At 43.4% G+C, this 23,031-nt stretch overlaps 1 protein-coding gene and 3 pseudogenes across 1 annotated transcript in view; 2 read left to right on the top strand and 2 right to left on the bottom strand.

The window, feature by feature from the left end:
- The window catches only part of LOC148824639 (uncharacterized), a 77,987-nt gene extending 61,551 nt beyond the window's left edge, over positions 1 to 16,436 (top strand). The window contains exons 5-6 of the mRNA XM_088926162.1: positions 15,990 to 16,108; positions 16,351 to 16,436. Of these exons, the coding sequence (XP_088782288.1) occupies positions 15,990 to 16,108; positions 16,351 to 16,436 (205 nt within the window). The remainder of the gene's footprint in view (positions 1 to 15,989; positions 16,109 to 16,350) is intronic.
- On the bottom strand, positions 110 to 228 carry LOC148824641 (5S ribosomal RNA; annotated as a pseudogene).
- On the bottom strand, positions 766 to 884 carry LOC148824640 (5S ribosomal RNA; annotated as a pseudogene).
- Positions 16,437 to 16,443: 7 nt separating the features above from the next.
- On the top strand, positions 16,444 to 19,014 carry LOC148824638 (zona pellucida sperm-binding protein 4-like; annotated as a pseudogene).
- Positions 19,015 to 23,031: the final 4,017 nt, after the last annotated feature.

The raw sequence follows: 23,031 nt of genomic DNA, 5'->3' as shown, positions 1-23,031 counted from the left end.
GCACCTGTGTCTCACCAAAGCTGACAAATAAAAAGCCAAAAAGCCGCACTGCACGTGTGAACAGGAGAATGAGCGAGTGAGTGGAGATAGGGTGCCTCCTGCAATTAAAGGCTTACAGCACCTGGTATTCCCAGGCAGTCTCCCATCCAAGTACTGACCAGGCCCACCCCTGCTTAGCTTCCGAGATCAGATAAGATCAGGCGTACTCATGGAGGTGTTGTCATAGGTAAGAGCACAGCTAACTGGCACCCTTCTTATAGAGAGGACAGCTCCGTCACCTCTTTTACGACGCTGCTTTTTTTCCCTTGCGTTTTTCTCTTCTTCCCACGTTCTCTCTCTTCACTGCCTTCGTCCCCGCTCTATTTCACTTCAGCCTTTCACTCTTGCTTCCTTCCAATGAGGACGGAGCTGTGGGAGAAAGGGCGCTATAGAGGATCGCTGTGGAGAGCTGCTGCTGTGCTTTGACATCTGAGCTCTGTGGAAAACGATCTCAATACAATTCTGAAAAACGCGACTCCCCGAACGCCAGCCGAACAAGTCTCCACAGCCGAAGCGCTGTGTCTCTTTTTAGCTGGCGATAAACCTTTCCTCGATCCTTTGCGGACTTGTAAAACTGTTCATGATCAGAATAAAAAACGCTCACGCTAATACACAAGCACCCGTGTCTCGCCAAAGCTGACAAATAAACAGACGGACAAGCCGCACTGCACGTGTGAACAGGGGAATGAGCGAGCGAGCGGGGATAGGGCGCCTGCTGTGCTTAAAAGCTTACAGCACCTGGTATTCCCAGGCAGTCTCCCATCCAAGTACTAACCAGGCCCATCCCTGTTTAGCTTCCGAGATCAGACGAGATCAGGCGTGCTCAAGGGGGTGTGGCCGTAAGCGAGAGCAAGGCTCGCTGGCACCCTTCTTATAGAGAGGACAGCTCCGTCACCTCTTTTACGACGCTGTTTTTTTTCCCTTGCGTTTTTCTCTTCTTCCCACGTTCTCTCTCTTCACTGCCTTCGTCCCCGCTCTATTTCACTTCAGCCTTTCACTTGTAGCGGCAATGGTTGTTAATAAGACAGAATTAAGTGTTGCTGTGCTTTTTCAAATGAGGCCCCATCTCTCTCTTCATCTCTGTGGTGCAGCCACAGAGAAACTATTCATGCAGGCTGATTTAAAGATGTTTTCTTTTGATAAGGGACAGCTCCCAAATGGGGATGCACTTAGCTAAGCCTAGCTATCATGATCAATGGTCATCCATTGGCGCCTATCTGTCTAGGGTGTGCCAGATGGACATCTGGACTGCATTCCTAAGTGTCAGGAGTAAGTGACTCACATCTCACCTTGATCAACCAATCAGGGACTGGTAGGGCCGAGTAACCCACGTGGGACTCTGATGCCCATGGAACTTTCAGCCAATGAACGAGCTGAAGTTCCTCCAGGTAAAAACAGGCTACACAGAGGGCCTGAGAGACTATTTCCTGGACTTTTCTAAAGGGAATTCAAAGGAGAATTCCAGGGCAGGACGGCCCTGGAGCAAAAGGCTCCCAAGGGCAGGACATTCTCACAGCGCGCCTCCTGACCATCCTAAGACTCAGCCCAGACAACCACGGAACGGCCAGTGTGTCCGAGTGCCAGAACTTTCCTTTGTTCTAAGAGTCTAGAGCGGAGGTTGCCAGAGAGTAACCAGAGGATCCACCTGAGGTAAGCACCAGCAGCAAGCCTCGTGAACAGGTCGGAACTGTGGACAGCTGAATCACTATTCAGAACTAGTGCTTCATCAGGAATGAACCGGTCCTCTTCCTGACTTGCTGGGACCCACAGTCATCTTTTCTCCTGTGCACAAACTTTGCTAGTTAAAGCCAACACTAACTAGCTGGTCAGTGAGCATCTGCAGCACAGCACAGCCTGGCACGGAGCCAGAGAGCCCGCAGGAGATCTGAATCCCCAGAGATTGGATGAGTATTCAACTTCAATGCATTACAGCTTGAGAATTCAATTGTTATCCCAACCAGTTGATATCAATTTAATTCCTAAGAGTTATGTACTTGTTTTCAGTATCTAATGTAGAAGTTGTAACCAAGTTCACTTTATGAAACGGTCTAAATGAATGATATACTGAACGTATGTTCTCTTGATATATGTAACTCTTTGTAACTGATTGTATATATACCTTTTGTATTCTGATAACCCTTTCAATAAGATCTGTTAGGTTTATATGCATATTTTATGTATTAATAAATGTATCCTCGTGTATTAGTACCCGTGTGTGTGTGCGTTGTTTCAGTTATATCGCATGGTTGGAATCTAAGGCCATCAAAAGAATCATTTTGTGATTTACGGCTACAATTAATAAATGTCCCCGTAAATGCCCAAACCCTACAGAACTGGTGCCTTCAGAGAGCACACTACATTTATTGGCATCCCTGGACTCATTTCAGTCATACCTGGGCTATGGTAAGACTGAAATGAGTCAACCAAGTGGAATAATTCAATATAAAACGCCGCGGGTTTCATACGCGACAATACAGTGTGCTGAAAGCCGAAAGGAAAAAAGTTCCCCTTGCTCTTTAAGCAGTGCTTGATTGTTTTGTGATCTTTTGCGATCTACCGGGTTGATTGCATACTTGATCTTGTGGTTTTCTGTGGTAGAACTGTGATTTCGTACTTAAAAGTAATACTCTTTAAGTTTAACGATGGTTGCTAAAAGGTCTGAATTCGAGTCGCTATTAAGCACTCTCTCTAGCAGCGACAGGTCTGACCACGATCTCCGTCATATCTCCGTCAGCGGAGAAGCTAGGAGAATAAACCTCCATTCTCTGAGAGAGCTAGTGAAGGACATGGAGAGATTTGACCCTGCAGTGTCAGAGAATAATATCGAGAGTTATATTCAAGACCTCAGGTATACCCTGCAGTACCTGCCAAACGCCACAGAACAGGAGAAAGTGTTTCTGGTCAGGAAAACTAGCAGCAGAGCTGTACATGAGTGGATGGCTAGGCAGATGAAAGAAAGTCTGTGATGACTTTGAAGAGCTGTGTCAAGCACTTATCCGAGAATACAGTGCGTTTATTGACCCGACTGCCGCGATTGCCGCTGCCCTTAACATTAAGCACGAGAGAGCAGAGTCCCCTCGCGAATATTACGAGAGACTTAGACGAACTTATTTTGCAGGGCAAATGATGAGGGTTGCGAAGAGAACACACATTTCAAGGGTTTATTCATTGCGAATCTCCACCCGTCAGTCAGAAAGATGATCTTAATGCATACAGATGCACAGACCATGAAAATGACTGATATTAAGAGATTAGTGCAGAAAGCCTGGGAGTATGATGTCCAAAGTCGCTTTGAGCAAAAAGCTGTTAAAGCGACTGTGTTCGCCGTCAGAGCCAGCAGGGTTAATTCCCCCACTGCTCAAAGGAGCACAGGCTCCTGAGCTGGCAAAGCCCCGTTCCAAAGCAGACACACAGGACTGCACCCAGCGTCCTAAGTGCCATGAGAACACCGGGGGAGGGAAAGGGCTAGATAAAGCTGAACAAAAGGATTCAGTAACCGCCCGCCTAGCCAGGCTTGAACAAGTTTTATTAGGACAGAGACAACCACTCCCCAAGGCTGCCGGAAGCGTGAATGAGCTGATACTCTCCACTGGAGGAGGCGGAGACCCGCCCCCTCTCCCTCCCTCAGTCTATCTGATTGAGTGGAAGGGTTCCTGCCTGGATGAGGTCAGCCACTCCCAAGCGAGTGCTGACTCCACCCCTGAAGTCACAGAGCAGGCAGTAAAACAGAGAGGAAAAGCAAGAAGCTTTTACCTCAAGACTGCCATGGGAGATGTCTTACACAGTGAGACACTGATTGACACTGAGGTTGAAAGGTGTTTGATGTCACACGGCAAGCTCAAACGGATAGAAAAAGAAAAGGACATGCGACTCAGAGTGGAACCTTTGGTGGATCACCAGAAAGGCAAAGTGTGGAAACAGGTCAAGGCTCCTAAGCCTTCTGTACAGAAGGAAAGGGGGTCCAAGAGGCAGACTGTGCTCACACAGTGCCCACCGAACACAGAAGCCCAGGCGGAGATTCCTTCTGTTCCCTCTGGACAAGAAATAAAATATTTTATAATAGACCTCTAAAGTTATCCGTATAATAGACCTCTAACCATATACGTATAATAGACCTCTAAAGTTATCCGTATAATAGACCTCTAAAGTTATCCGTATAATAGACCTCTAACCATTTACGTATAATGAACATCTAATCATAGACGTATAACTGACGTATAACAATAGACGTATATTAGAATTTCATTCTAGACGAATTGCGGACCACATTTAGACGTCTAAGGTATGCATTTAATAGACGTATACTATACGTCTTTTGTTCACTGGGAATGGCAAGATCGTATTTGGAGTCCAGCATTTCTCATTTCTTATGCAGAGCCGTCGACTCGGAAAGCACTGCCGAGCGCAATAAGGAATTGTGGCTTCAGATCACTGTAACTTAGAGCTGCCTTGGTCTGTTCATGCTGCCTACAAGCTTTGAATTGCTGCCATTTTCTGCAAGCGTTCCATTCTGAGGTTTCATGAAATTCCTTACATTTGAGACAACACTAAAATATTTCATTTGGGTTACCTAATACATAGTGCAAACTGTATCTGCATGGGAATCCTTTGGCTCATGAAGCCGTTTGTTATTCTGTTGTGAGGTGTGAGGGGCAGAATGCAAATCGAGTTGGTGAATAGAAAACGAAACAGAAGTCACTTCTTGAGCTACGAATTCCAAAAAGTATGAAAACCCATGGATTTTAACAGTGCAGAATACTCTGCAAATTGCACTGAGTTGCTTGCTTACTTCTGCTGCTTTTACAGTCATTCACTGTCAGCTAGCACTGGAACAATTCAAGAGAGGTAAAAATGGAAGCTGTCAGGAGTGGGATTTGAGCCCACCCCTCCATTTGGAGACCAGAACACCCAAGCCAGCTTGAAAGACACACATCCTTGAGTTTGGCACCTTAGACCACTCAGCCATCCTGACAAGCAAGAGCAAAAGGTGTGCTGAATGCACCAGTAGTTGACTAAACTGAATTTCTTCCCTGAAATGATTTGCTTGTGAAGAGCCAAGTTGCCTTGAACGGATCTTGGCAATCAAATATACGGATGGATTCAGAGTGTGCTTTCCAAAGTTTGTGTAACATTTTCCTTTGCTAGGGCGCAGTTGTCTTCCCAATCTTGATTACCTAAAACCGGGTCCCATCAGTGTAAAACAGCTTTTCTTCCTGGGGAACAAAGGTTGTTTTCAATATTTCTATTTTTGGTTTCAAGATCGCAATTTAGTGTGATTTTAAGAAATTATTTAACATCATACGTGATCTAATTTTCTGGAGCAAATGCATTTTTCTATTGTAATCTCTTGTGAATGAGTGCATAGGTTTCATGGTTTCAATATAAGACTATAAAATGTCTTCTTTGTATTATTCTGTATTAATTTGTGAAAAGACAATAAAGTTCTTAACAAATCCCATATATTTGATTTCTGCATTCTGTTAAGGCTTTAACAGATAACTTTGCACTACAATTTTGAGACAGAGCAACAAGCAGAGACGTTTTGCAAGTTACTTGATGAGCTAGATAAAATAACATGGCGGTGAATAAGGAAGGCACAGTAGGTTTAGAAGACCGACAACTTAGCTCTTGGCCACCATCCCATTGCATTCAAAGTCTCAGCCTACTATACTATGTTGAATCAACGCTAGTAATATTACTGTTGTAATAGAGGAGACCTGGCGACCCTTAAGTTCAAGATTGTGGATTCAAGGGTTTTTTGTGTCCTTTCTGATCCCTCTAAGCTTTTCGTTGGACAGTGCAAGCAGGACATGATAGTGTACAGTGATCCCGAGTGCCTTATGACCTTTGCCTGATTCAGCTTCCTTTCCATTTTGAGCCTCGTTCAGATATTGCTCTGAAAGCATCGGGCGAGCAAGAGTGTGTCTGAATCGAGGAAGATCTGCTCACAAGGTAAGTATTAAATACTTCAGCGTTTACTGTTCGAATACCACACTTTGTTAAAACACAGCTGCTTTTTAAGCTAATGTGTAGCGGTTTTTGAGCACGCATTGTATAGTTAATGCTGTTATTAATAAAACCTTAAATTCACATAATGGAATTTGGATGGCGCAAAGTAGTCTAGCCTCTGTACAACTGTACATGCCCGCTGATTAGAGCTTAAAACTACAGTAGCAGGAGTAGCAATAATGGCAACAACGAGTTCGCATTTCTCATGTCTTCTGCAGAGCCATCTTATTGGAATGCACTGCCCGAGATAAAAGAGGACTTGTGGCTTCGTTTTTACAGACTGCTGCGTTGCTCTGTTCATGCAGACTACACGCTTTAAATTTATGACATTTACTGCAAGAGTTGATTTTCCAGGTTTTTTTTTTAATTCCTCGCATTTGAGCAGGCACTAAAATATTTCATTCAGGTTCGCCAAATACATTGTGGAACCGGTATTTCCAACGGAATGCTGTCTTACATGAAACCTTTTTGTTATTCGGTTCTGAAGTTTGAAAATGAAAATGAAAAGGGGTGACTCCCTTCGTAGGCTTGAAAGAAGTCCAAGCAGCATAAAAACCCACGAATTCTCACAAATTGCATTGTGCTGCACCTTTCTTCTGCTGCTTTTATAATTCGGGCTTCAACATTTGAATGCATACCTTACTTCTGCTAATCACATTCAAGCATTCACTAAGCTTTTTCCTGTCCATTATGTTCTTGCTAAGCAGTTTCTCCGTTTGCCTCCTATTGTGATTGTCAGCGAGCACAAGAGGACTGGAACAGTGTAAGACAGGGTAAAACTGTCAGGAGTGGGATTTGGACCCAAGCCTCTATTTGGAGAGCGGAACACAAAGCTTAAAAGACACGAACCTATGAATTCATTATTTTAAACCATACGACTATCCTGAAGAAATGTATGCTGAATGCACCAGTTGCATCCGATTTTCCGTAACTTTAGGACGATTGACACGACTGGACGAAAACAATTTGTGGCGTTTAGCATGACATAGTCTTGCAGGCAGACAATGTTTTGTCCCACTACTTATATAATTTTATCGTTTACTCGTTTAAAAAAAAAAACACGGTCTTCTCGTTCCTAAGTCAGATTTTAAGTGCTTTCGAACCTTACTTCCAACCTAAACTGACAGCTCGCTCGATCTGTTTGTGATCAGACTGTGGAGTGGGGGCTGTACCAAACGCACGTTCCTTCCCAATGCTGAGGCGATCATTCGGAAGATGGGTATGAAGAGAGACAGGCTTTGTCGACTAAAAAACAGGGAAGGATATGCAAGAACATGAATCACTGGCGACAGTTATGTTCTTCTTACTATAGAGACTCCTACATTGAGAGTTTTTTGAAGACTTTGAAACTAAAGGAAGTAGTGATAAATGAAACAGGCACGGGTAAGGTTTGAACCCACACTCTTCAGTTTATGAGACCGACGCCTTACCACTTGGCCACCCCGCCTTTGAGCAAACTGATGAATAATGTTGTTCATATTATTCTTTTCTGAATCTTTACATCGCCTGGAGGCAACAACAACAAGAAAAGGGATTCTTAACAAGGAGATACGCAGCAGCGGTGTGATTCCAACTCATGCCCCCAAAGAGACTGGAGCTTTAATCCAGCTCCTTAGAGCACTCGGCCGCTTTACTCTTGACAGTGGCTCTTCAGCTCTTGTGGTCTGATCTAGTGGTGTTATGACGCATGGAAGTGACTGCAACTTCGTTTTCTGAGATGCTTTCTCTCACGAGGTGAAATCTCGACTTCTTTGGCACCTCTGGATATAGTTCTTCTGTAGAGCAGGCTTTCACACCTCTGCTTATAGCGCCCTTCAAGTGATTTTATTTTTATAGAAAGACGCATTCCAAAACAATATCTCCTATTTTAGAAATGCTTTATGCGGCGTGTTTGATTAAACGGACAGTTTTCTAATTGTAGAAATAGCGAAGCATCCTTAGGTCTCTGGCTCGAAGGAATGCGCGTTTTGTGAACTTTAATCAAAGAGTTAAAATAGCCAATCTTTTTCACTCAGACGTTGATGAAAAGCTCCATAAACCACGAAGCAGAGGCTCTTGTTCCGAATTCAACTCCCGTCTGATTGTCTTGTTTTGGCCAAAATCTGATCTTTGAATTCAGGGACTACTCTGTCTGCTTTGTAATTCAAAAGTGTATACAAATGTCACGTTTTTTTTTTTGTAGATATAAAGGTGTTCTCTGTTTTCAAAGGAAAGGATATGTACTCAATTGGCTTTATGATTCGGTATTGATTTTGTATCGTTATATTATTAAGTTAGTGTTTTTTTGTGTTTTTAACGTATTGTGCACTTATTTTTTAAACAAATGCTTACAAAGGCAAACAAGGCACACATCGGTTTATACCAGCGGTGAATTGTACATTTATATTTACAAGCTACTCTGCACTTTTGGGAGTATAACAGGTTCGATATAAAGTGGCAAAAATATAAAAGGGGAAAATACCCCGGACTGCGTGTAAAGCCCTCGTTGTGACTGTTGTTTTATTGTTAAATACGGCGTACTGTGCACGAAATGTTGCAGAAACACAATCTGATATTTTAATAATTATTATTTTAATAATGGACTAATAATAGACTGAATAATATTCAGTTCTGTTTTTTTTTAAGTGATATCTTCCCTTCCTCTCGTGGAAATCACACGATGTGAGCAATTGTTTTTTGTTCTTTTTTTTCACGTTGCGATCCAAAGAGCCTCAGACGCCCAGTCTGACAGTAACCAAACCAGAATGGATTCTGTTGGGAGCCGGACTGAGCTCATTCTATGTGCTAAAAACAGAATAAGCTCTTCCTTTATATAAATGAACTGCACCTGAAAGCTATAGAAAACACTTTGGGTAATTTGTCGAAATTCGCATGAGGCTGCAGACAACTTAACCCTGTACTGTCTGGAGATCAACTCCGTCTCTGAGCTCCATTGCAATGAAAAACTGTACGCGTGCGTAACAAAGCTGGAGAGCAGCTGAGCTTGTGCTTAGTACGGTACTGAGGGTTCAGTACAGTCGTTGTTCTAATTAGCACGAACTGCACAGGCTCTGAATCAGACCATTTCAATTAGTTTGATCAGTGTAGGACACATTAATGTGAAGTATTACTTGTATATAATGTATAAATATATAATTTGTATATTATATACTCTTGTTTGTTTATAAATGAATGTCTCTGACAACTCAATGTTAGTTTTTAATTTAGTTTTAGTTTTACGATGTAGCTCATGCGTTGACATATGCACAAGCATACGAAATGTCTCACTCCTGATTCAGCTCATGCTCCATAGGAGTGAAAAGATTCTTCCTGCTTCTCGTACAACCATACCAGAACAGAAGCCCGTGTCACCCAGCTCTGATTCAAGAGCGACTCGCATCTTAAGCATTTTTTTTTTGTTTGTGATCATTATTTTCTTTAGTTATGATCAATATTGAACTTTTTCGAAATAAAATAAAAATAATCAAACATGCAGGCAGATTTTTGAAAAGTATGAGGAGTTGACAGGGCGCCCATTTGGAATAGTCATCAGAAAATGTGAGAAAAGGAAAGTTACGTTAACTCTCACACACAGCATTAGAGATTGGAATCTGATTGTAAAAAAGCTACCTGTCTCCCCGTCGGTAATCAAACCCCGGTTTCCCGTATGACAGGCAGGGATACACACCATGACACTAACTAGGAGCGCTTGCTAGCTGTTAGGAGGCATTTACTCTTATGGCTACTACTGTTTCGGGTTTTGACTTTTTTTTTCATTCCTTCCAGAGGAGCGCATGAAAACGAGTTTCCATCTGCGCCATCCTCACTCCTGCTCTGCTATTGTCACAGCTCCTCCTTGTGCACGACCAACACCCATGGAGTCGGTTCTTTCAGCTTTACTAATTAGGTTTTCAAAGGCTGGAAATAGGGCACAAGACACGTGAACGCTAAAAGCATCCTTATCTGCTTCCAGCTGCGAAATGTCATTCGTGGACACTGAAGAATTTATTTCCAAGGCAGCGGTTTCAAGCAATTTCGCATTTTAAAAGTAGAGCAATGCGTTTCCATTTTTATGCAGGCACACGATGACGTAAGGAGATTGTCGTAGTCAGCAGGACTTGAACCTGCGTGGGGAGACCCCGAAGGACTTCAAGTCCATCGCCTTAACCACAAAAACACAGCAGAACTCTTCAAACCAGATTGAAAGGGGCGACTTAAGGGTTCCCATCTGTTTCCACTACGGGCTTCCGCTCCACCAAATGAAAGATCGAAGAAGTGAAAGCTTATCTTACACATACAGCCCGATCTCAAGGTTGTAAATTCGAGCTCCACGCTGGCGAGAGATTCCATAGGTAATGATGAAATTTACTTGCATGCTAATCAATAGAACTATTAGGAAACTATTCCCGATAGCAGTTTCAAAGTGACTTTGTAGGTGACGTGTTCTTTATGAGAATAAGGTTTCGTATGTGATCAATAACAGCACCATAAAAAAATACCGGAAAGAAATGACCTGTCACTAAGGAAATTCATTAAGTGAAGCCGTCCCATTAAGTGAAAGTGTTCTAGTCGCTGTACTCTTTGTAGATAATCTAAACAAAATCACAGTACAGTACACAGTACAGGACAGGACACGCAGTGAGGAGCTCACACAACTAATACTCTTTAACACAACAAAAGTAAAGGCACACTGCACATCTGTGGCACATCACATCTGAGTTTAGTGAGAACTACCTCAGAGATTGAAAGCTGGGTAGTTTCAGATCACTTTTTTATTAAAGGTTCAAGCAAACCCGAATACCTTTGCAAGAGACATTTCAGAATCCCAGTCAAACCCAGTACGATTGCTGGATCCCTCGAATTCGGCTGAACTATAGCACAGATCTGCAGTCCACGATTAGAATACTGTGGGTGTGTTGTATAAGCCATACCGCCCACAATTGTTCTAAAACAGGAGATGCATCCTCGTTTAGGAATGTGATATAAAGTGAAATGGTCTGGGAAGAGTCCTACCTTTGAACAGTTCAAAATAGATGTAAAGGGGTATTTACAGACTCTTTCGAAATGTAAGAACAAGCTGTGTGGACCTTTTCTTTATTTACCTTGTGTAATCGTTTTTCATAAAGTGTAATCGTATTATAGCATGTGCCCCTGACAATTTTCTTGATACATTATATGTGCTCTTGTTTGTATTGTATGTCCCTAGTTTCCTGTACTTTGTTGTCCTTCCGGTGTCTCTCTCTCTGTGGCTATATATTTCCTGGTCACTCCTTCCTCTTCGTTCAGCATTGACGTTCGGATGTCCTGAGAGCCACCTAGCCCCACGTCCGCTGCCTGAGGGCATGGGTTTCTATGCGACTCCTGAACTGCTGAGCCCGGGCTAATCCCCCGTTCCACCGCTATGCATATGGATCTTTTCTGCTTTCCTGCCATTCCATAGTTTGTCCCTCCCAACATCCGTGACAGGACCTGCAGCTTGTGTTTTACAAAAGAGAGGCTTGAACATCCCATTTGTGCCTTTCTTCTATTTTGTTTTTTTAATAATTTGATGTATCAAAATTAGAAATAAAACCATTCATTAATATCTGAATGTACCACTTTTGATGGTAACATTTTTTATAAATTTGATTATAACAAACTTTGTTTTGCAATAAACTGTTTAAAACTATTTTTGTTATCTGTGTGTAATTTTAAATGTATGATATTAAAACTATCAATAAAAAATTAAGGAGCCCTAGGCCACTCACAATGATAATATCCACCCTGTAGGAAGAGGAAATGTAAATGTTTTCAACTTAGTCATATAAACTGATCTACACAAAGGACACAGTAGACAAAACCAGACACAACATGAGACAACCTGACTGGTATTGAAATTTCCCTACAAGAAGGCCACAATTCCAAAATCTAAAACTTCAGAAATGTTATAACTACAGACATCTACTAAAGCATCTGGATTCAAATGACAGGAACACAGGAGAGTTAAAAGTTTGCTCAAACAATGCACACTTTGACAAGTGTGACAAACTGACATTACAAAATTCATGATCATGAAAGAACAGGCCTTTTAAGCTCCCTTCCTAAAATAATATCAGAATGTTTTTGAACTGTAGGAGGAAACTGGAGCACCTGGAGGAAACTCATGCAAACATGGGAACAACATACAGTACAAACTCCACACAGATAGCACACAGGTCAGGAATGAAACACAGGGCTCCAGCACTGCATGGTAGCAATGTAAACCACTGTGCCACCTGTAAAATAAATATAATTTGTGAAGCACTAAAAGATTATGTAAAACAATATTCTATATGATTTCACTCTGGACCTTTAGCAATGCATTTAACCTTTCGTCTGCTGAAAATGTTAGGCTGCCTGCGTTTGGGGGAAAGGGAATTTTCCAGATTAAATTAGCAATAATCAACAAAATACATTTACACATATAAACACAATGATCATAAAATATACACAATATTCTTTAACGTGAGTTCTGTATTACTGAGACAGTAATTTTGTTTGAACGTTTTGTTTTCAGTTCCATTACTGTATTACAGATGTTTTCAGCACCAAAACCAGACAACAAGAGTTCAGTTTCCAGTAAAGAATCATGTCGCTACTTACAGTAACACAAGTCTTTCCCACGTAACTCTGCATCTCTCCACTATATTCTCACCAGTGAGGAAGTTAAAGACTCTGTTTTTAAACACACACTGACTTCATACAAGTCACCACACTGACCTGACAGCTTCAGTTTTGTGTCCATTTCTTCTTTTATTTCTCCAATCTCTTCACAGGGAAGCAATTCAGACCACTTCCACTTCCAGGAAGCAAGGACACATAATTGCAAGGGTTTCAATTCTCAAAATTAAAAAAGCTCTAAAATACCTTTTATGCTGTATAGTGGGCAGTCTTTCCCTAAAGCTGGTTAGCTCAGTTGATTAGACTGTGGTGTTAAGGTCTCAGGTCCGATCCCTGTACTGGCCAGGAGACCTCCTTCTCTTTTTTTTTTCATGGTGAAATATGATGGAAAGACACCACATACTGCAGACAAACGAGAATGTTGCAGGTAAAGAGGAAGGTGTTCAAATTTTTAAGAGTCTCTTATGTGGAGCACAGATAAAGTGTCTCAATTTGCCTGAGTGAGGCTTTCAAATCATCTCTCCATAAAGATGCTCAAATCTAGCCTATTAAGTCTTAGAACCAGATGATTGGCTCATTTCCTAGGTGAAGATAGCCAATCAGAGAACTTAGTGTGTCTGAATGGCTGTTTATTAGCCCTTTAAGACAGGAATTTGGGGCTCAAGTCCTATATGGGGGTGTACCTCGTTTTTGTGTTCAAACCCCGAGATTGCACTCAAAGTGGGGATGAAATGTATTGTGGCAAATGTGACGTTAGATCCACTCCCTTTCCAGAAGCCAACCTGATAGAAATGAAAGCTTTTTTTTTTACCGAAGATCCTTGTGCGATGAAATTGCTCCTGGAGGCGTGTGTACAGTAAGGCAGAAGGTTTGCGTTGATAATACCATGTCAGAGTGGCTGATAACTTATTGTTATTATTACAATATTTTTAGGAACAGGAAACATTTCTTGTGCATCGCTGTTCTTATAGCAATAAAAACACCAGCACTTTCTCTAAACTAATTCAACTGACCCCCTCTAAGTGCTATAGTCTAAAGAATCGCCAAAACACAATGTATCGATATGACGGAGACGAACAAAACAGGAACACAACCTGGAAATCCACAGGGTTTATTTTCAACGACAAAAATGTGCTTAAAGAGAAGTTGACAACAAACCTTACATACACTTAAGCTTATACTGACCCACTGTGTTAGAATACAGAAGAGAAGAGTAGGAGAGAAGGACCAGATATGCAGTAACAATGCCGAATTGAATAAACGTCAAACACCCGAACAGCGGATAGGCTGGCACTGTTGTGATTTCATCTGCCTTTTTGTTTTCAAAATAAAAAAACCTAAGCATCACGCTTCACAATGTTGTTTGGGTTTTCCTTTTTCTTTCCCGGAACAAGAGGAGAGCTATTGTTAATTGAAACTTTATTGTGTAAAATTATTTCTGTGTGCCTTATTTAAATTATTACAATACATCAAACAGTACAGAAAACCAAGACGGTAAACCAAATTCTACAAAACTGCGTGAAGGCGAGACGTTTTTCTATGAGCAGCTGGAACGAATTAATGGAATGACAGTATGAAAAGCCTTGGAAAAAGACATGCTGTGTGCCCATCTTCAAGCGATCAAATCCTAGGATTAAATGATGTTCCAGCAAAAGTGCTCTGTTTTATTAAGTCATCTGCGTACTGTAGGAATCATGCAGCGGGACTGGGATAAAGTTGCTCACTTCCTTATTTCTGTCTTGTAGAGAAATAGGTGTTTCTATCGGTACAGGTATAGAACACAAACACCCATTGAAAACAACTGAGCATTCATAATCCTGAATTTTAAACCCATGGAATACTTATGCTAGTGAAACTTGAAAAATATTGTTTTACAGTTGCGACTGTTGAGGACAATTGCAATTCGCGAGAAGAAGCTTTCACCGAAACAAATTGCACCCGTTGTTTTCATCACACCGAGTAGTTAAAAGTACCGAGTTTGTTGGTAAACTTGCTTGTACTGTACACAGTCACGTGATTGCCCGAACAAACAAGGCGCTATACAGTGTATCTCGGAATCGACAGCAGCAAAACGCTACTTTCAACAGCACCAACCGGCACAAACGTAGCACTAACGAATGAGATGGGTTTCATCGTTTGTGCTGTCTGTAGTGGGGGTCAACCTCAAGGAGATGCGTTTTTAAAAAGTTATGCCGACTCCCACTCTGTCCGTATTAGGAATACACTGAACGGAAATTAACTGGTTAAATGTCCCCGTTATGAACACACTTCTCACCTTGAACAAGACTCTCCTGTTATCAACTTGTTATCTGCCTTCGCTTTCAACCTTTATGCTTAATATCAGCTCGTGAGAATGTATTGTAATAAGGAGGTGTTTGCTGGCTTTTCAATTTGCTCAGGTCATCAACACAGCGAGATCTTCGAACACAGTGAAAGTTACCGCGATCTGCATTACAGCTATAATGTTAATATTGTAACGCTTATGGCCGACAGGTACTGTGTAAGAGCCGGCTTACCAGAGCAGGTGACGTCACCGCCCTTCCCTGTGATAGCAGGACTACAGCTACTGGGCTGTAGAGAGATCTCTCTTTAGCTCACCGGGCTGGGTCCTTGTTGAGTGACACGGGAGTCCCGGGTACGAGTTCCCGACCTAATGCGGCAAGGGCGCCCACATGAATCCCGTTGCGTTACAATATTATGAAGAATCATTGTGAAATTCAAACACATCACAGTGCAATTCGATCAACCTGCTTTTTGCTCCATGGATTGTATGTCCAGTGGGTTACTTGCTTCATAGTTATTATCCACGTAAGGTTTTAAACATGAGATAGTGGGGGAAAATATCATCCACCTCCTGGTGGTTTGAGCTGTAGCCTCATTAAATGGGTACATCTATGCTTGAAACCAATACATTTACCAGGGAGATGTTCATACCTAGCAGAGCACAATACTAATAAGATAATAAAGTGATCTCATCTTATTAGTACTGTTCTTACCTAGCAGAACACATCTCCCTGGTAAATGGATTGGTTTCAAGCACCTTATGCAATGCTTGTGTACCTGATTTTTTTTTATGAAGACATGAGGTGTGTACCATCATGACAATTCTCCAGTTTAACAGGTTTGAAATGTAACCAAAGATAGCCTGCATGCAGTTCAGTACCTTATCTTCAATTAGATGAAGAGAAGGCAAGTGTGGAGGACCAGATGTAGAAGCATGACGCAGTAGAGCACTCTCTCCACTTTCTTGATTTCTGGTGCTGTAAAGAGTTGCAGTGAAAGACCACTTAACTGTATGCCTCTAACACTCCACCCTCTCCCAGGCAAAATGGCTCCTCTCTCAGCCAACAGTCTCCCAAAGCACTGTGGGCACAAGGTGTGGACCACCAGGACTTGGCTGGTGCTGGTGGCTTCCTACAAAGGGTGTTACATCAGGACCTGGGTAAGGGGAAGTTCTGGGTTTGGACTGCCTGGGAACTTGTGTGAGAGCAGTAGTGCCTTAGTGAGTCCAAACAACTCTACATAGTGCTTTTAACCTGCAACCCTGTTCCCCACCACAGAGGAAGAACCAGTAGCAACACTATGCCCTGACAGTGCGATACTATGACAAGGAGCACAAGAGATGGGCGACTGGCACAGTGTCCTGCCATGTGACACTTGCCCCTCCACCCCCACCCCCCAAAGGCCTGACCATCTCCTGCAGTGAGGTGTGCATGACTGTGACCCTGCCTGCTGCCCCCCTGGAGGAGATCAAGGTTCAGAGTGAGTGATCGAGCAATGTTAAAGCACAGGGCCAACTCTTGCCAGTTCTTCTGCAGGCTTCTATATTCTAACCAGCTCCCACTGTACCATGAGAGTAGGCTGGGTTTCAATGTGGCTTCTTTGCAGGTGCTTCTGGCAGCCTGTTGTCTGTGCTGGAGGGTGCATCCTGTGGGTATTCTGTGACTGCAGGGCAGCACCTGAACACCCTGACCATCCTGTACACTGGTTGCCATGTCCAGCTTGTGGTGAGGAGCTTCAGCTCTCCTTATACCATGGCCAATTCATAAGCAGTGTTACAAAAGCATTTGTCTTAATTGTGCTGTTCTGATGCAAGGTCATTTGATCTTTAGATGCCACCATTACCCTTCATCAAAAATACCTTCATAATGTATTGCAGCAAGCGAACCATATGGTCCTCTAAATGTTACCACCAGTGTTTTATTCTCTGACCTTGCTGTATTGAACTTGAGTACCTGCAGAAACAGCCCATTCATGAAGCACTTCCTTCTGCCCAATTTTATTGGCCAAGTATTTGCAGTGGAAGAAGCCATTAACATTCTCTTTACTGGAATTCCATTACCCTCCTTATTGCAGGACCAGCGCTACACTGTGAAGGTGGTGTACATTCCCAATGATGGCCCAAGAGGGGAGATTGTGGTGTCCTGTCCTTATCGCCCCTACAGCCCAAGGGAGGGTGAGTGAATAGGTTTGAGAGTTGGTAATTAGCTCCATAGTTGTGCTGATGGATCCAGTCTGGTTTTCCCAGGATGTAAACTACCCAGGAGCCATCAGGTGGCCTGTGCTCCAGAGAGCATTTCTCCAGCCAACTGCCTGGCCAAGGGATGCTGCGTGGACCCAGAAACATCCTCCTGCTACTATCCACTGGAGGGTAGGCCTCTCCTTACTGAGACAGTCCCAGCCACCTTCCTGACCAGAAACATGCAAATCCTGAAGTGCCGTTATCTCCCCAGAGTGCACTGCCGACATGCACTTTGTCTTTGCTGTCCTTTGGACCATCTCTGTACCACCTGTGGATCCTGCCAGCCTGGCGATTGCTGGCAATACATCCTGCTCCCCTGTCATCTGTACCCCTGAACTTGCCATCTTCAAATTCCCTGTCACTGGCTGTGGGACCCATGCCTTTGTGAGTACAGTGAGGAACAGACCTGTCTAGAAGCAGTGAAATTGTCGTTGCGTGAGATCTGAACTTCTGATTAGGATAAGCTTGGATAAATCTTTGGTTCACTAACTTGCCTGCTTAGGTGGTGGGAGAGACCACCATCTACCTGGCTGAGGTGGAGACTCTGGCCAGACGAAACAGCCAGAGCTATGGAGTCATCACCAGGGACAGCCCCTTCAGGTGAGCAGGACAATCTTGAGAAATAGTTCAGACCTCCAGTTCTTGCCAAGCAGACTTGTACTAAGCCATTGGCAGAACATGGCACAAGTGAACTAGTTGCAGTGAATTAAGGTTTTCTTGCTCTCCAGACTGCTGGTGGAGTGTCGCTATGCTGAGAGAAACCTGGCCAGCACAGGCTACCTGGTGAAGAGCCCCTACCTGCCCTCTGCTGTTCTGTCTCGGGGTGTGTTTGGGGTGCAGCTTCGGATTGCTACAGGTGAGGGTTGTTCATGGTATTCATGCAGGTACCCTCAAGGGGGTACTATGCCATGACTTTAGGGTTAATCAATGTACAGTACATAAGGATATTTGTTCTTGATCCAGTCGTGAAACACCTCTGGCTATACTAGACTCCACAATGCCATGACTTCATAATCCGGACTCTGTATACAGCTCTACCCAGCCCTTCTCCATCTTCCTCTAGATGAGAGCTACTCCAGGTTCTACCCCCAGTACCACCGGCCTCTCCAGCTCCTGCTTGGGAACCCAGTCTACCTGGAGGTGCGACTGCTGAACGCTCCGGACCCCAACGTGGTGCTGCTGGTGCACTACTGCGTTGCCTAACCCCGCTCTGGCCAGGCTGTCTGGGTGCTGCTCTATGATGGGTGAGGGGCTCCTGTGTGTGCAGCTCTAACCCTGGGCTAGTCAGTGGGTTTCAGGCAGGGTCCTGATCTTGTTCCCTCTCTGCAGCTGCCCCAATCCTCTGGACTATGGCCACACTTCCACCCTGCACATCCACTCCAAGCTGCCTCTGCCCAAGCACCACCGCCGCTTCCACATCCAGACCTTCCAGTTCCTGGACAGCACCTCCTACTACTATATCAATGAGGAGGTGAGGCTTTTTGAGGTTGCAGGCTCTGTAGATCCATGTAAAACTACATATTGAATTGTCATGGTTTTCCCTCTTCCAGGTCTACTTCATGTGCTCCACAGAGCTGTGCCTACCGTCTGAGCGGCAGTGTGTGGAGGGCTGCTTTGATGGCCGCAGTGAGTCTCGATTTTAAGCTCTTCTCCATCATGTGTTCTTCCTGCCCGAGCACATCTGATGCTTTGCAATAGTAGCTGTACTTCAGGAGCCTGCTGTCTGATCCTCTTTTGCAGAAATCCCAGTGCTGGAGAACCCAGATGCCAAAAGGCACTGTGTCAGGACCTCCTGTCCAGGAAAGGGTGAGGGCCCCAGGGACTGAGGGGTAGGTTGGGGGGGGGGTTACCAGTGTCACTTAATTCCTACTGCACCCCTTTGCATGGAGGTACTTTTTTCCTGGACATCTAAGGCCAAATTCTTTTCTGTAACTTCTCTCCTGTTGTAAGCATCTCAAGAAAATCCTATTTTTCCTGCACTTAATGGGGCTTCAACCACTTTTTCAGGTTCTTGCTTGCTCCTACAGGATGCTGGTCCCTGAGTCTGACAAGATGGTTCTGTTGGAGGAAGTCAATTCTAATAAAAATGTTGAAAGTGATTCTGTGTCCTGTGTGCCTTTACTGGAGAGGGGGGGTGGCCGGGCTCTTGAGCAAGTAAAATGGGTGAAATTATCCATGGTCACGTTGGTTTACCAACTTGTATGGGTCTAATGGTGTCCTTTTGCCAGTGAATTGTAGTTCTTGAAGGACAGGGTCTCACTACTTTGGTCAATGGAGGTTACTGCCACTGTCTGCTTCCGTCATGAAGGGTCAACCTGACTCAAATATGGGGGGCATTATAATCACTTGGGTAAGGAAAGGTGTTTGCAATTTTGTTTTATGTACTGTATATAGCATTACTTTCTCAAGCTTCACATCACCTTAGGTTTTAGATCAATTGCATTAGAGAATGGTTGTAAATCTCTTCTCCATTGAGTCAGTGGGTTTTAGGCGGTGTAACCATTTCAAATGGTGCTGCATCTCTCCATCCAGTCATTCCTGCACCTAAATGGGAGGGTTTGGCCAGAAGTACTGAAAGGGGACTGGAGCAGTTCTTGCACCTAGGGAATTTTAGAAATGCTGCTGTGTACATGGGTGTAGTTGGAAGCTTTTCATGCCTGCAAACAGCACATGTTCAATTCCAAATGGCTGCTAAATATTTCAGGTCTTGGTGTATCTTTCTGGTGAGTGAAAGATATTCAAAGCCCTAATGTTTAAGTAGGTATTAATTGGCTTTGCTACCCCAACAAAAAGGCAACTGCAGCCATTCTTCATATACTTTTCATTTTCAAACCATCCAGTGGGAGGGTTGTAGGACTTTCTGAACATTAGACCAGCACTAACTGTACTCCTAAGTATGTCTGTTTCATTTAAGTGCAGGGCAAAATGCTGTAGTGGCAATGCTTGTTAATAAGACAGAATTAAGCATTGATGTGCTTTCCCAAATGAGGCCCCATCTCTCTCTTCATCTCTGTGGTGCAGCCACGGAGACGCTATTCATGCAGGCTGATTTAAAGTGTTTTCTTTTGATAAGGGACGGCTCTCAAATGGGGATGCACTTAGCTAAGCCTGGCTATCATGATCAATGGTCACCCATTGGCGCCTATCTGTCTAGGGAGTGCCAGATGGACATCTGGACTGCATTCCTAAGTGGCAGGAGTAAGTGACTCATATCTCACCTTGATCAACCAATTAGGGACTGGCTGGGCAGGTTAACCCCACGTGGGTCTCTGATGCCCATGAAACTTAAAACCAACGAATGACCTGCAGTTTCTCCAGGTAAAAACAGGCAACGCAGAGAGCCTGTGGAACAATTCCAGGGCAGGACGGTTCCGAAGGGCAGAACAGTTCCCAGCATGCCTGCTGGACTTTCAGCCTCAGGGCTCCACCTGAGCATCCTCAGACTCAGCCCGGACCACCACGTAACGGCCAGTGTGTCCGAGTGCAGGACTTTCCTTTGTTCTAAGAGTCGAGAGCGGAGGTTGCCACACGTAACAAGAGGATCCACCTGAGGTTAGCATCAGCAGAAAGCCTCGTGAACAGATCAGAACTGTGGACAGCTGAATCACTATTCAGAACTAGCGCTTCATCAGGAACGAACCGTTCTTCTTCCTGACCTGCTGGGACCCGCAGTAATTTTTCTCCTGTGCACAAAATCTTGCTAGTTTCAGCCAACACTAACTAGCTGGTTTTCCGAGAGGATCAGCAGCGAATCGCAGCAGTAATCTCCACCACGTCGCAAGCTGCACAGCTCGACCTGGCCCCGAGCCAGAGAACGCTGATCGGACAACAACAAGCCTGCCTTTGCTTCTTTGTCCGCGGGAGATCTGAATCACACACAGATTGGATGAGTATTCAACTTCACTGTATTACCGCTCGAGAATTCAATTGTTATCCCAACCAGTTGATATCAGTTTTATTCCTAAGAGTTATGTACTTGTTTTGAGTATAACGTGTAGAAGTTGTAACCAAGTTCATTTACGAAACAGTCTAAATGAATGATATACTGAATGTATGTCCTCTTGGTATTGGTAACTCTTCGTGAATGAATATATACCTTTTGTATTCTGCTAACCCTCTCAATAAGATCTGTTACAGTGGTGTGAAAAAGTGTTGGCCCCCTTCCTGATTTCTTTTTTTTTGCATGTTTTTCACACTGAAATGTTTCAGATCATCAAACAAATTGAAATATTAGACAAAGATAACACAAGTAAACACAAAATGCAGTTTTTAAATGAAGGTTTTTATTATTAAGGGAAAAAAAAATCCAAACCTACATGGCCCTGTGTGAAAAAGTGATTGCCCCCCCCCCTTTAAACATAAATCAATTGTGGTTTATCACATCTTTGGAAAGCTGAGTTCAATTTCTCTAGCCACACCCAGGCCTGATTACTGCCACACCTGTTCTCAATCAAGAAATCACTTAAATTGGACCTGCCTGACAAAGTGAAGTATACCAAAAGATCCTCAAAAGCTAGACATCATGCTGCGATCCAAACAAATTCAGGAACAAATGAGAAACAGAGTAATTGAGATTTATCAGTCTGGAAAAGGTTATAAAGCCATTTCTAAAACTTTGGGACTCCAGCAAACCACAGTGAGAGCCATTATCCACAAATGGCGAAAACATGGAACAGTGGTGAACCTTCCCAGGAGTGGCTGGCCGACCAAAATTACCCCAAGAGCGCAGCAACGACTCATCTTAGAGATCAGAAAAAACCCCACAAGAACATCCAAAGAACTGCAGGCTTCACTTGCCTCAGTTAAGGTCACTGTTCATGACTCCACCATAAGAAAGACACTGGGCAAAAATGGCCTGCATGGCAGAGTTCCAAGACGAAAACCACTGCTGAGCAAAAAGAACATAAAGGCTCGTCTCAGTTTTGCCAGAAAACATCTTGATGATCCCCAAGACTTTTGGGAAAATACTCTGTGGACTGCTGAGACAAAAGTTGAACTTTTTGGAAGGTGTGTGTCCCATTACATCTGCATAAAAGTAACACAGCATTTCAGAAAAGGAACATGATACCAACAGTAAAATATGGTGGTGGTAGTGTGATGGTCCGGGGCTGTTTTGCTGCTTCAGGACCTGGAAGACTTGCTGTGGTAAATGGAACCATGAATTCTGCTGTCTACCAAAAAATCCTGAAGGAGAATGTCCGGCCATCTGTTCGTGACCTCAAGCTGAAGTGCACTTGGGTTCTGCAGCAGGACAATGATCCAAAACACCCCAGCAAGTCCACCTCTGAAAGGCTTAAGAAAAACAAAATGAAGACTTTGGAGTGGCCTAGTCAAAGTCCTGACCTGAATCCGATTGAGATGTTGTGGCATAACCTTAAAAAAGCGGTTAAGGCTCGAAAACCCTCCAATGTGGCTGAATTACAATAATTCTGCAAAGATGAGTGGGCCAAAATTCCTCCACAGCGCTGTAAAAGACTCATTGCCAGTTATCGCAAACGCTTGATTGCAGTTGTTGCTGCTAAGGGTGGCCCAACCAGTTATTAGGTTTAGGGGGGAATCACTTTTTCACACACGGCCATGTAGGTTTGGATTTTTTTCCCTTTAATAATAAAAACCTTCATTTAAAAACTGCATTTTGTGTTTACTTGTGTTATCTTTGTCTAATATTTCAATTTGTTTGATGATCTGAAACATTTCAGTGTGACAAACATGCAAAAAAATAAGAAATCAAGAAGTGTGCAAACACTTTTTCACACCACTGTATGTTTATATGCACATTTTATGTATTAATAAATGTATTCTCGTGTATTAGTACCTGTGTGTGTGCGTTGTTTGAGTTATCC

This window comes from Atractosteus spatula, chromosome 10 (genome assembly GCF_055471065.1).
Source record: "Atractosteus spatula isolate fAtrSpa1 chromosome 10, fAtrSpa1.hap1, whole genome shotgun sequence".
NCBI classification, from domain to species: domain Eukaryota; kingdom Metazoa; phylum Chordata; class Actinopteri; order Semionotiformes; family Lepisosteidae; genus Atractosteus; species Atractosteus spatula.
Note: the sequence above shows the minus strand (reverse complement) of the source record. Positions and strands in the feature narration are given on the sequence as shown.